At 26.6% G+C, this 14,510-nt stretch overlaps 1 protein-coding gene across 3 annotated transcripts in view; it reads right to left on the reverse strand.

Annotated features, from left to right (window-relative positions):
* Positions 1–14,510, reverse strand: part of LOC126905862 (lachesin-like) — a 47,912-nt gene that overhangs the window by 10,631 nt on the left and 22,771 nt on the right. For all 3 annotated transcript variants that reach the window (XM_050685980.1, XM_050685979.1, XM_050685981.1), the window contains exons 2-3: positions 13,183–13,289; positions 309–516 (exon numbers count right to left, since the gene is read on the reverse strand). In XM_050685980.1, coding sequence (XP_050541937.1) covers positions 309–516; positions 13,183–13,289 — 315 coding nt within the window. The remainder of the gene's footprint in view (positions 1–308; positions 517–13,182; positions 13,290–14,510) is intronic.

The raw sequence follows: 14,510 nt of genomic DNA on the forward strand, positions 1-14,510 counted from the left end.
AAAAAAAAAAAAAAAAAAAAAAAAAAACACATCATAGTAAAACCAATACCTTCTCAGCTTCGCATCGAAGCTAAAATAAGTTAATTTTTCTTATTAATTCACATCTTTATTATTTATTTAAAAGATATTTTAAAGGAACTATTACCCATCAGCCCTACTAAAGTCCTTTAAAATTGTAAAATTTTAATTGTTTATTAATTAGAGTAAAAGATAAAAGCAAATGTCTAAAATTTCTAGTGATCGTATGTAAAAAAACAAAGCATAATGAATTACTTAAAGGTATTTCTCGGTATTGTAAATAAACTTACCAACTACTTGTAAGTATCCAACTTGACTTATCATTGGATTTGTGTTGACTTGGCACATATAATAGCCTCTATCTTCTGGTTGAGCTCCTTTTACGTGTAGCAACCAAGTTTTTTGGCTGTCGTGTGTTATTCCGAACCTTGGAATCCGTGCAATGACATGGCGATGAATAGTTAATATCATTTGACGATCTATGTGTATCCATGCAACCTGTTGACAGTTAAATTTATAAACAATTTTTTAAAGATCAATGTTGTTTTTATAGAGATATAAAGAAAAATAATAATTATAAATTTCAGTAATAATTTCAAAATAATAGTAGAATCTTAAAAATAATTCCATTTACTCAATTTTAATAAGTTAATTATAATAAAGGTACAATTTAAATTATCGAGTTAATGAAAAACATAAATTTTAAGTAATCAAGAATATTTAAGTCCAATGAAGTGTCATAAATAGAATAAATCAATGCGATAAAAAGTTTTATATAAGTTCTTAAAAAAATAAAGTTGCAGGAAATTGATAGAAGACAAAAATAGTCTAAAATTAAACTTTTGCTAGAACATGTAAGTAAAAAAAAAAAATTTAAATATCCAATAAAAATTTAATTTTAAAAATAGAAAAATTTTTCTCACAACAATATAATTATTATTACACTTAAAAAATTATATTATGATACAATCTTTTTATTTTACTATTAATTCAATAATAATACTCTATAGTAAACATTAAATTTCATTATCTCCTTTTAGCTTTAAACTATCGTTTTTCAAATGGAATTCCTTTTATTTTTTTTAACATTAGTTTTGATTGAATAAAAAAAAATGCTAATACATAGAATAGTTATTGCACAGGCCTAGTGCACATACATAAGTACCTGTAGAACTTGTTATTGATTCATCAAAATGTTATGTATAAAATGACTATTTAAAATTTTTGAAATTCGTCTTATTTTAGACGAATAATAAAAAAAAACTTTTAACGTAGTCCAAAAAATATTAACGTAAAATATTTGGTGGATAAAAAGTGATTAGAGATGCCAAAATCTAGTGGGATACTTCTGTATACGAAACATATAGAGGTTCAATAAGTAAGAAAATTACTATTCTCAGAACTTGTAACAATTGACCTGTTTTCTTACTTTTGAATTCTTTGCATACTTTTTGATTTATACGTAACATAACATAATATATTATAATAAGATTTATTTTTGTAATATGAAATACGTGATGATAATATATACTTCATATATTATATATGATAATTAATCACTGAATACGTAGATATGTTTCAACAAATAAAAATTCTTTGAGAAAGATATACTATTTTGTATTTATTACTAGCTAAATATATACTAATTTTAATTGGAACCGAAATCGACTATTTAAGTGGATATTGGGTCACGTGAAATTATAATATGATTCAAAAACTTTCCAGGCCAATAATTGTAGGTATGTTGAAATTGAAAATAATAACTTATAGCTAACTATAAACTTATAATAACTGTTATTATCATTATTTTTTTTTAAAACTTACTTAAGACATCCTTCTAAACTTTTAGTTAATAAAATATTTACGTGACTAATAAAAATTAGAATCATGGTGATGTATTAATTTATCGTTGTCTTCTTAAGTAATAAAGTTTTTTTCTCTAAAAGAGATAAAACATAATTAAAGATTTACTTAGAGACTTGATGGTCAAAAAGTTTAATTATGTTTTAATTTATTAACAGAAAAAGTGAAGTTATATAAACTTGTTGACTATTTATGTTGTTAAACTTTAATCAATAAAATTTAAATATTTATAGGTTGAGAAATTTCATTGTATCAATTTGTGTTATAAAACATTTTATAAATTATTTTGGAGAGCACCATAACTCATATTACATTAAACATGCAAAACGAGCACTGAAATAAAATAAATTAAGGAAGCCAATAAATTAATAGTAATTTTCTTTTTAAATATACTAATTTGAGGGGAAATGTGTTGTTATGTAAAATTTATATTTAATTAAATCATACTGCAGTATGTTAATTTTGATTAAATGAGAAATAATGTAGGTTAAATTTAGATAGTATTTTCGTTCATAAAAAAAGTTTGATATCATTACTAAAATAACTCGTAGCACTCTACTTTAATAATGTGTATAACTTATTTGAGTATTTTCTATGGTGTTACTTGTGTTAATAAATTGAAACATTGGTTATTAACGAAACCATCACAATGTCGTTTTAGAGATATTTGACTCAACTATGAAACATTGTATTCTATAATAACGAGAAACGATGGTCATAACACCATTAATAACGATGAAAGATGTCCACAGAAAGCTGTATGTTCCTACAATTTCCGTTAAATGTTACCGTCAGGACGGAACTTTAACCATTATTGCCAGATGTCCCCCTACGGCACGACAACAACGATATATATATATATATAAAATATATTACAAATGCCGGCTCGACTCTCTTTCTCCGCTCTCAATCTTTCTGCCCCTTTTCATTCTGAGTCAATTTGCAGACCACCACAATGAACTTTTGGGTCTTCGCTTCCCATAACCCTTGTACTATTCAGTATATTCACATTGAAAAAGTCGCAGTAACTTATTTTAAATGCACTAGAACAACCGTTCAATTGCTAGGGTTGACTAATAAGTAATTATGTTAGTAATATCACTGTATTGTATTTGTTTACAACCATACACAATCCGTAATTAATTTGTAAATTTGTAAATGACGGTGTTGATTTATTTTTCTTTGTTAAAAACTGTAGATAAAATAAAGTTTTAAACAGAATAATAAAATGTAAAAAAAATAATAAGTGATGAATTTAACACAAAATATTTCCAACCAAATAATACGAATACGAGTTTTTATTTATAAATAGTAAAGGCCCTTATAAACAAAAAATTATCTTGAACATTTTCAATTAGTTCTAAATGACGTCGTCTTAAGTATCAATAAAACCGATGTCAAATAGATTGCCGATAGTACGCCTTAAGCTTTAAAAATACATAACATGTGGATGTATGTAATGCATGACTTCATATTTATTGTACTATAACCGATTACTGCACGCATTGTTGGAGTTCAATCGAAAGCATGTTGAAGATAGTTTCATAACCATAAGGCTGTATAAAGGAATAAATGAAACAAAATAAAAGCGTTTAGGATATTTCACGAGACAGATACAGCAGTCCGAAAAATATTCACACTCCATATAGGCCGCTGTAAATTTTCTAGGTTTTGGTTATTATAGCGAATTATATAGTTTTATTGTAGTAAAAATAAACAAATAGCGTTTGTCTGTTAAGTCTTAGTCGTATAAAAAATGAGTTATGATATAATACCATCTTTACCACGGCAGATTGACAGTTATTCAAATACATAATAATGTACATAATATAGTAAACGGATATTGTTTTTATTTTTTTCAAAACTATAACTTTATTTTTGTCATTATATATTTATTTATTTTTATTACCCGATTCTCTTAGTTTAATACATTTATTTTATCATAAGAAATGTTCTAAAAAAAAATCCCTCAAATATTTTACACGTTTTATTTTTTTTAGTAGGCGGATAAATAAAATTTGTTAGTACGTTTTTCAATATAATAAAAACATTATATATTACTCAACTGAACAGCTTATGTAGATTATAATGGAAGATAATTATAGAACAATTTCCATAGAAATGGATCAAGCTAAATATGATTAGTTGATTTTCTAGGAATATCAAGCAGTACACATGATCAACTTGCTATCAAAATTTCATTACTGAAGTGTAACCTTCCCCTTACTAAACCATCTTTTCGACCAAGTGCTTGTATGAGTAACGGCTTCCTCTCGGGACATCCGCTACAAGATATACAGTTCAAAATGGAAATGTTGAATACTTGTTATGTTATAATGGAACAACGGAAAGAAGAATGAAAGATGAAAGGAAAAATTTCAGTTATAATGAATACGAAATATCTAACCATCTTATAATATGCTTATCATTCAGGTTTTTACCTTTCAAATGCCTTTCTATAGTGTCATATACTCATATTATAAGTTATAATATATGATTATCATTTGAGGCTTGACATACATTATGATGAGTCTTTTGGCATACATGTTAATTTTAATTGCTAAAACAAATCACCAATTTTATCATAAAAAAACTATATTATTCTCAATTTAAAACTATTATGCTAAGTAAGTGTATTGTTATGTGTTTAATTTTTTCTCGTATAAATTATGTCAAAAAATGATTATTTTCGTTGATAAAATTAATTGAGACTTTTTTTTTTTTAATAAACCAAGTCATTGGTAAAAATGTTATTATTTATTAGATTATATTTATTGTATTGAATAATTTTTTTTATTACTTTTATGATGCCATAATATTTTATTGATGTTTTGTAAAAAAACCTTTTTTCTTATAAGGAAAAATGAAAAACTGCTTCTAAGTAAATTAAATCGGTATTATTACAAAATTTGTACTTTTTAACAAATACAATTTTTAAAAGAATAAAAAGTTTTTCTTTGTTATTATTATTTTTTACAACTTTTGATCATTTTTATTTAATTAATAAACTATTCTTCAAGCTATAAAAATTGTTTTAGGAATTTTATCATTCAACGTCTTACTTGATTTAATACACCATGTTTTATAATATGTGTGAAACTATTTAAGCAATGTTATTAAATAGCTCCAGTATGTTAAATGTTTCAATATTGCCGTCATAATGGAAATTAAGTGAACCATGTACTTGCAATCTATTAGAGACCGCAAAACGTAGAAAACCACTTAAAGATATAAGTAAAGTGGACTAAATTCATCTACTAAGTTATCACAATTAAACCTTTTTAATCGCATTAACAAGTTGCTAACTAAGAGATTGACAATTATTCTAAGAAAATATTTAACTAAGATGATTCTTTATCAATGTCATACTTTAACTTTTAAATATCACAATTCTTAACACCCTATATAAAAATGAATTACATCGAAATATGTTAGTTTTTTAAATTAAATATTACGAAACTATGTTCAGTTATTTTGGACTCATTTTTATTTAATACGTGTTTTTGATTTCATGGATTTTTGAAATTTTTAAACTGTGTCCGCTCACAATTTAGGAACTATTCATTTAGTTATTTAATTAATTGAATAGATTTATTTTCTATTTAATCGCATCTGCTAAGTTATTTATTTTATGTTTGTTTATTCTATACCCACATAACAAAAGTATTTGTTATATTTAAACTTTTTAATTTAAGGTATTACAAAAACTTTTATTAAATAATTAATATCTGAGTAACTTTCTCTAGTTATGGTTTATTTAAGTGATTCGTACACATATAATTTAATATCGATGTATGAATTTCATTGTAGTTATATTTGTATCGTAAGTACGATACATTCTTATAATTTATAACTTATATTGCATATTTTTAATCATAGATGATGTAACATGTTATTTCACGGATGACTACTTTTTTGGACTGAACTCTGCTAAAATGTAAAAATTGTATTTTTCTTATGCTTGTTGAAGATCTTTGATGTTTTCATCGTTAAAAGTTTATTTAATAATTATATGTAAATTTCGGTTTAAAAAAAAATTTGTAGACGCAAGTTTTACTAAATTCATTTATGAGATTTAATAGCTTAATTAATTTTGACTTGTAATATACTTAGTTGTATGAATAACTGATTTAAAAATTTAAAGTTTGCCACAGTTAAGCTGCATACATAATCAATACAGATTGCAATATCAAGTAATTATATAATGAACTAGACGTATTCATTAGTTAATAATAAAGATCTGAGAGTGTTAAAGTAAGAAATAAATAATAAAATGTGTTTAAAGGCGGAGAATATGAAAATGTTATTATTACCGGAAACGGCTTTCACTACCCAGTTTTGGGTGTAACACATGTGGCTTTCGGAAGTAGAGGTTATGTAAAGACATAACGAACAGCAATTTGTAATTACAACGGGTGACTAATACTTATCCTACTGGAATTTTTTATCTCTCTTAAGCTCGTTACAGCTATAGTGTAATTATAATGGAAGTAACTTAATAACCTTTAAAGGATTTGTAAAACACTTCACTATGATAAAGCTCTGCATAAGGTGTAAGAAATAATTTCATAGGAATAATTTTATGAATGAAGGTTACTATCAAGAGGAATTAAAACGAAGCTGTATACAGCCTATCTACAACCTACTATAATGTACGCTTGTGAGAGCTGGTCAACAACAAGAGGCCATGAACTAAAACTTATAATAATAAAGAGGAAAATTTTAAGGAAGATATATGGGTCCATTTTATATTCGAAGTCAGGATGTATGAAAGGAGAAAAAATTAAGACATCGAAAATATTTACAATAAACCAAACTTAATAGCATGTTTGAAAGTTAAAAATTGGAGTGGAGTATGAAGGGCAAAGGATAAGCTAGTTTGTAAAGTACTTATCAACAATCCTTATGGAAAGAAGCCAAGAGGAAGGACGCCAGTAGCATCTTGATAGCGTAAACAAAGATCTAGAAAACCTGGAGTGACACAAATTGAGGATGCAGATGATTGGGAACTATGGGACGTAGTAAAATCGGCAATAGGCCTTCACGGCCTGTAAAGCCAAAAACAAAAATTTTTCTTAGTCAAAATCGTTGTTGTTTTAAGGTTTATTTTGAAGGATAAAAGAGATAATACTATTCTTCATGTGCACAGTAAATTAAAATATTTGTAATTCCAAAAACTGGTATAAGTAAATGAAAATTTAATATATAACAATTTTTTATACAATTCCTAATTTTTTTTTAGAATGTTAACACATTGATGACTAAAACTATTTGATTTGGCGGCTTAACCTGATTAATAATAATAATCAGTTTTGCATCATTCTATTTTCCGAACTTAACATGCTACAGAAGATGGTGGTCTTTTTTCATCTATTAGGGAGTCTTAGATGGGTCTTGGCTAGACCAATGATAGACAGGCCGGGTATTATAACCAGCTTGCACCAGAGACTAGACACCACTAAAGAGAAAATCACAAGAAAACTCTCATTGGAACCCTGGGGACCCCGTACGCCGAAACATACGTTTCTACCCACTAGGCCAGGATGACTCCCCAATTGGTCTAACTTGATTATTATGCAAAATACATTTCAACTTTTCTTGAAGTTATTTGAAATGTTGTCAATTAAGCCAAAATCTCTGTTTGTTTTGGCTTCTTCTTCTACTTATTTTATAAAAAAATAACTTTTAAAAAAATCGGTAATAAAATGTTTATTTATAGTCTTCTATACGCTTGGTATGACAATAATATGTAAAACAATAGATTAAGTAACAAATTATAACGTTCATATATAAAAACCACGGTATTTTAAATTATTTACCATCACGTTTTCCGGAAAATAACCTTTGGGAGGTGTGTTCCCAAGCCTAACATTACGAATAAAAATTGTCTAACGCATTCACTTTTACAATCAAATCCCAAAAAGTATGTGTGTGTGTGTCATAGATCGTGTGTTTAAGTATTTATGATAAAAAGTAGTACACATTTTTCTCAACTAAATTATCAACTTTAAAAATAGTTTATATTAACAAAATATGTTTTCAATTTAAAATGAAAAATTATGTAAAACAGCATTATCTTATCTGAAATTGAAATTATCGATGTAAAAAGAAATTTAAAAACCTTTTCAAGTAAATTTATATAGTTTAATATGGAACATTTTTGTATATTATTATTTTTAAAATAAAAAATCATTGGAATTCCTATGTTTATTTTTAAATACATTCAGATGCATAATCTTTCAAAATTTAATTTGTCGCTTAAAAATTAAAAAATTAATCAGATATGATGTCATACCTTCAGCAAGCTAATATTCTTAAAAAATATGAAAATTTAAGTTTAGTACCTACCGAGTTCATTAAATTTTCAAAAATACTCACATTTCATAAATCATCTTCAAACATTTTCTATTAGAATTAAAAGCCATCATAAAAGTCCAATGAATATTAATATTTTTTTTAACTATAATGTTTAGATCAATAAAACTCAATTTGAGTATATTATTTTAATAAATTAAAACCAATGTTCAGTAAAAAAAAAAGTACTATTGATATCAAATTTTAAAAACCTCATATGGTAAAACTGAATATCACATTATAAATGAAACAAGCATTAATGGATTTTTATATATAATTATAATTTATAAGTTATAATATATTTATATAAAACAATATTTATTTAAATAAATTATGGTCCTGACTAGATAAAAATTGTTGATATTTGTAAAAAAATTTTTTTTTGCTTAACTTAAATAAACTACTAAATTCTTTTCAAGTTTAAAGGTTTGTTTAAAAACTTAAAATGTTTAATTTAAGAAAAAGCTTGTTTTAATAAATGCTTAAATTAAATATGAATTTACGTATAAACTATTTTTTTTTACTAAGTTACATCTATAAAATGTTAAAATAATCACAAAAATTGCATATGGTCGTGCAATCTCAAAGGTACACTTCTAGTAATATATCATTGTGTACGGCTCCCATGAGTCCAATTTTAAAGTTTTTTTTTTTTTAGAATAATATTTAGGTGGCTATATAATTTTTTATTTAAGTACTGGGTTTATTTAAATACAAGTTTACCGAGAAATAAATGAGCTAATAAGCCATAATTAATTAAGAGCTTATACAAGTTCAGTATTTGCTATGGAGTAAAAATGTTAGGAATGCAATCTTTACTATTGAATTTATTTTATAGTATCTTTTTTTTAATATTGATTCATTAAAAATCTGAGCTTTAAATAAAATAATTTAATTTATTATTTAACATGAATTACAAAGCGAAATCATTATTATATGTTTTAAAAACTTTTAATGATTTCTTCTAAAAGGTTAAATATGATTTTTAATTAGTACATTTAAAGTTTTATAAATTGTTTTATTTCCAAAACTTTTGAAAATCGAGTGAAAAAATTTTAGTGATTAGAGTTAACTTATAAGCATAAGCAACTAAAATTGATTGGTGTTTTAGTTAAATGTAGCATGTTCTTCAGAGTTTGTAAATAATGTTATTTTATAAGTAACTTTTTTGCAGTCAATTTAAGTTTTATAAATCTTTAGGTATTGTTAAATTTATTTCACAGTTATTTAGTTTCAAATTACAATCTAAATTTATTCCCTCGCAAAAAATATATCTTTGTGACGAAAGTGCATTGAAGCTTTTTTCTATGCGTCTGAATTTTAAATGCAAATTTTAATTTTTAGACTATTATTCTCAGTATTTCTAGAACTATTTTATACGATTTGTTCACTAAAAAAATGTCTGCCGTTGAAGACGCTTAGTTGTTGTTCGGTTAATACAAAGCATTTCTTAAATTTCACTATCTCAAACTTTGTTATCGATATGAAATTGGCGGTATTAAAAATTTCAAACGACTGCGCTATTATGTACTATTTAGTAAGCAAGAATAGTATTAGTAGGATAATTTTGAAGGAGCGGCCAAGTTACACTAATNCGATATGAAATTGGCGGTATTAAAAATTTCAAACGACTGCGCTATTATGTACTATTTAGTAAGCAAGAATAGTATTAGTAGGACTATTTTGAAGGAGCGGCCAAGTTACACTAATATGGCGGTATGGTATAGTTGACTCTAACACATCTATCTACGACTCTGGTGTATAGTGTGCCGGTTACTGATACATTTTTCATACTTGTTTATGTCGGTTGTATTTTTGGTGGGAAACTACCAGAGGCGGTGGCAGTGTACGAAAGATCGTCCCGCGGGGGCACTAAACCGACGTCGGCCCGGGCGAAGTATTCGCCCCGAAATTGCTTGTTTATTTATTCAGTCGTTTCGCTTCCTGACTAGCTTGTTGGTCTGACTATATTTAATTAAACTAACGCCTCCAGGGGTTCGGACTTGTAAAGTTTAGCCCCGCGTGTGTGGGGGACAGAGAGTCAGAGATAGTGAGTGAAAACGGAAGTTGAGACGGAAGAGCCTTTTAGCGCCGATAAAATATTAATGAATCTCCTTGACAAATAATTACCGTGGTCGTCTCAGTGCGTTTTCCATACCACATTTACTACGAGTTTAATTGAATTATGGGAAGTGTTGAGCATTTTAAGAGTTTCGAAGAATTGAACTTACTTTATAGACTTTAAATTGATGAAAAAATAAAAACTTTTTCTATGGTTACCGAGTGGTTAGAAATTAAACACAACCGCGTCTACTTATTTATTAGTATTTTCTAACATAACACAAATCAAATGAAAACGTTTTTTAATTAGATCATTATCGCTAAAAAGTAGAAATATTTTTATAACTGTTGTTAACAGAAAATTGATACCAGTAAATTATTCATTTAGCTTCAAATTATAAGACTCCTTTTTAATCGAAAGAATAACACTCGAGCGAGTAAAAACATTATCCACCAGTGTAGTATCTGAACGGTCGACTCTAAAATATCTATTAGGAAGTTATAAAAATACATTAATTTCATAACTACGTTTGCTGTACTCGTGTTGGTACAATAATACGGTAATCATAAAATGGACGAGTACACTATGACCATATTTTAGTCTGAAAATAAAAAATAAATAAATGCGATTTGTATATCTGTACACTTTCTTACAAGAAGACGGTTCAATTTGTCCAGCTAACGAAAACATATGTATTCAAACCCGAGTCCAGTACGTGACCACGCAAACAGGGTTGATATGGGAAAACACGAACTTCGTGGTGAACGGATGTCCGGAAACAGTTGTACATGATTCCAATACAAATCGGTTGTCGGTTACAAACGAACTGTATATACTTTAGAATTTTACATTTCTTATTGATAGTCAATATTATGTACTCAGAAGTGTATTGTAACTTAAATTTAATTTATTTTATAAAATTCATTTTATTGAAAAATAGAAATATAATTGTTTTACATAAACAGCACTAAGGTTAACAGTAATTTCATTTGTTGCAAAAACTTAAGTGATTCACTCATTTATTGACTTTATATACAATGTTTTAAGTCATCGTTAATGTGAATTAAAAATTTGCATTAATAAATAAATATGTATTGTATTAATTAGATTCTGAATCAACACGTATCAAAAAACATTTTTTAATGAAACTTAGTAATTGATGTGACTGGAGAAAAAAGTACGAATAAGTAATATTCAAATACCTAGTTGTATGAATAGGTGCACTGGACTAAATCATAATACAAGCGTCTTTACATCCACATCACTATATAAAATAGTAATTAAAATATAGTTGACCAATTTTCTATAATAGCTATAAGCTAAAAGTTCTTTAAACTTCTATTACAAACAAAAGTAATCTTTAAGTATAAGTTTATAGATTAACGACTTACTATTATTACAGTCTTAAACATCAACATTTTTTCTTATTAATGCAATTCATTGATAATATATTTAATTATTAAAAAATAAAAATCAGCGAATAAAAAATAAATTAATTGTACGCTGCACACGATAACTGCACAATATAGTTCATATAGTCACAATATAGTAGATAATAATGAATCTGTAATTAAATTATAAAACCATTATTACGAAAAAAATAGCGTTATACCATAGTTATTATATTTAAACGGAATAAATAGTATTTATCGAATTTAAACTGTGTTAGAATTATGCTTTTTGGCTTTGACGAAGAAATAAACTTTAAGGTAAGTGATTGTACCTCGCGAAAAAACTGTTCGAGGTTGGGTCGGATTGGTTTTTGTTTTCTGTACTGCTAAGAATTCATTGATGGTTATTTTCCGCGGAAGCTCACATAGACAAATCGGTGTTACCGAATAATGACGATATTCTTTCATAGTTATGTAAAAGCGCTAAGAAAGGTTATTTTATAATTTAATTTTGAAAATTGTTAGGTAAGTCATTGACCTACCAAACATTAAAAAAAAATCCATAAAGATTCCACGAGCCAAATTTTGTTGAGCCGTGTCTATTAAGACTATCATTAAAGGGTGTGTTTTAATTTTTCTGTTAAATTTTTAGTTTCTGTGTCCTTTAACTTAAGTGTTATTGAATGCAACACTCTCAGTACTGAAAATAAAAAATTATTCAGCTCAAATAAAAATTTCAAAATTATTGACAGAAACTCTTCGGTTTAATATAGTTAATATAATATTTTTAATCTACCAAAAACAAGGCCACATTATTACTACCATAATCAAAATAGTTTTTGGTACATGACATAATTATTTTCAATATTGTAATTGTAAATTTTAAATATGTCTTTTTCTTAATGTACCGGTCCTTTTCAGATATTATATTTATTTGTATTGGTTTTGACATTTAATATTTAATTGAATACTATACTAAATTTATACTATTATATTTTTAATTAAGAAAGTATATTTATCCTTTAATAATCGGTTAAATTAACTGAACATACATGGTAATTAGAACTATTTAGGAGGGAAACGGCTACATTATGAAACGGTTATTCTTTCTATTTATAGATGATTAAGGTAACCACAATGTATCAACCGGACCAGTATAGTAGATTTAACCAAACTGATAAGTTGTCACAATACTAACCATAAGTTTCATGTTGGGAAAACCATATAAACTGGTATTTCAAATACACATTGTTTCAGTATAGAAATAAGCTCACGTTGCTTATCACTAATTTTAGTGCTCTTAATTGTAATTAACTAAAGGAACACAACTATTTGTCTACTTTATTGGATGATTTACTTTTATTGACCACAATAAATACCATCTATCGTTCGTGTAGTTCAAAATCTTTAATTTTGAAAACTTATAATTTTCGATGATATATGAAGTGTTTTTTCGTATACAATAATAATAATAATTTGAACGTGATATCTTACCTTATACGTGCCAAGATTGTTGACTACACATGGCAGCGATGCGTCTCTGCCTAAAGACACCGTAACATTTGGTATAGGTTCTGCAAAATTGGGGTCATCCGTCAGAACTGAAATCATTAATATATGAATGTTAATTATTCATAAAAAACAAGAGTCTTTTAAAAGTGTTAAGACGTTATTGTTTAGCTAATACCATAAATTACTTGAACGCGTGTTTGAGAGTTGAATGCGCATTGACAGATAACAGTTTTTTTTAATGATACAATTAATCGTATAAATATATTTTAAAAAACGAATGTTAACCTATTGAGTTAATTATGAATATTTCAAAGAACTATTTCTGATAACGTTTATATATAATAATTCACAGTTATTTATCTAATTGACTTAATACCCAATCAAGACCACAATTTTAATTATTCGATGAATTTATCATAAGACAATCTAATGTGCAGACATTCCCTTGGAATGAAAACGTCTTTTCTTATACATATTTTTCATAATAGAATAATATCTACTTTGAGTGGAACAAAACGTATATATACGTTTTGTACTTTTATGTTTAATGTATATAACGTGGTCTAAAACAATTTAATCTCTCCTCTTTTATTATTCGCGTACTCGTGCGTGAAGTGGTCGAAAATTTGATATACGCTGAGTTTTTTTGGTAGTACGGTAAACGAAAAAGGACTGGATGGTCGCAAAAGGACGTAGCAATTCACCTTCATCCCGACTCTAGTTATCCGAGTACAGAAATGTCGTCAAAAGCAGCCGGTCCACACTGAACTTCCCTCCGATCGTCGACACTGCGTTCCAGCTTGTAGTGACAACTCCGCGATCGCATTAATCATATGAATTCGCGAATTCCTATAGCTTTATTACTAACAAGTAATTTTCCATTTGATCGTCTTTTATTTTAATACGGTTGATTATTTCAGTACCGCAATAATGATGATCTACTAATAATATACTCAAAGCTATCATCAAAATGGTACAATCACTTTATTGTACCCAATTAGTTTAAAAGATTTTCAAAAGAAGATGTTATTTGTTTGATACTATCAAATTGTCATTGAATTACTACTATTTTATTAAAAAAAATTACTTTTACTGTAATTATAAAATAAATTTATATAAAAATACAATATAAGATGTTTAATTTTTAAATATTATTTTATTTGAGCATTTATTAACTTCAATACTATTCAATTACGTGTTATACATATCAGAATTTTTTTGATAAATAAAATAACAATTCGATTTAACATACTATGTAATGACTGCTATTTTCAAACATTTTATGTTTGATAGCACAATTTAAACAAATC

The sequence above is a fragment of the Daktulosphaira vitifoliae genome, unplaced genomic scaffold (genome assembly GCF_025091365.1).
Source record: "Daktulosphaira vitifoliae isolate Bord-2020 unplaced genomic scaffold, ASM2509136v1 Scaffold_4, whole genome shotgun sequence".
NCBI lineage: Eukaryota > Metazoa > Arthropoda > Insecta > Hemiptera > Phylloxeridae > Daktulosphaira > Daktulosphaira vitifoliae.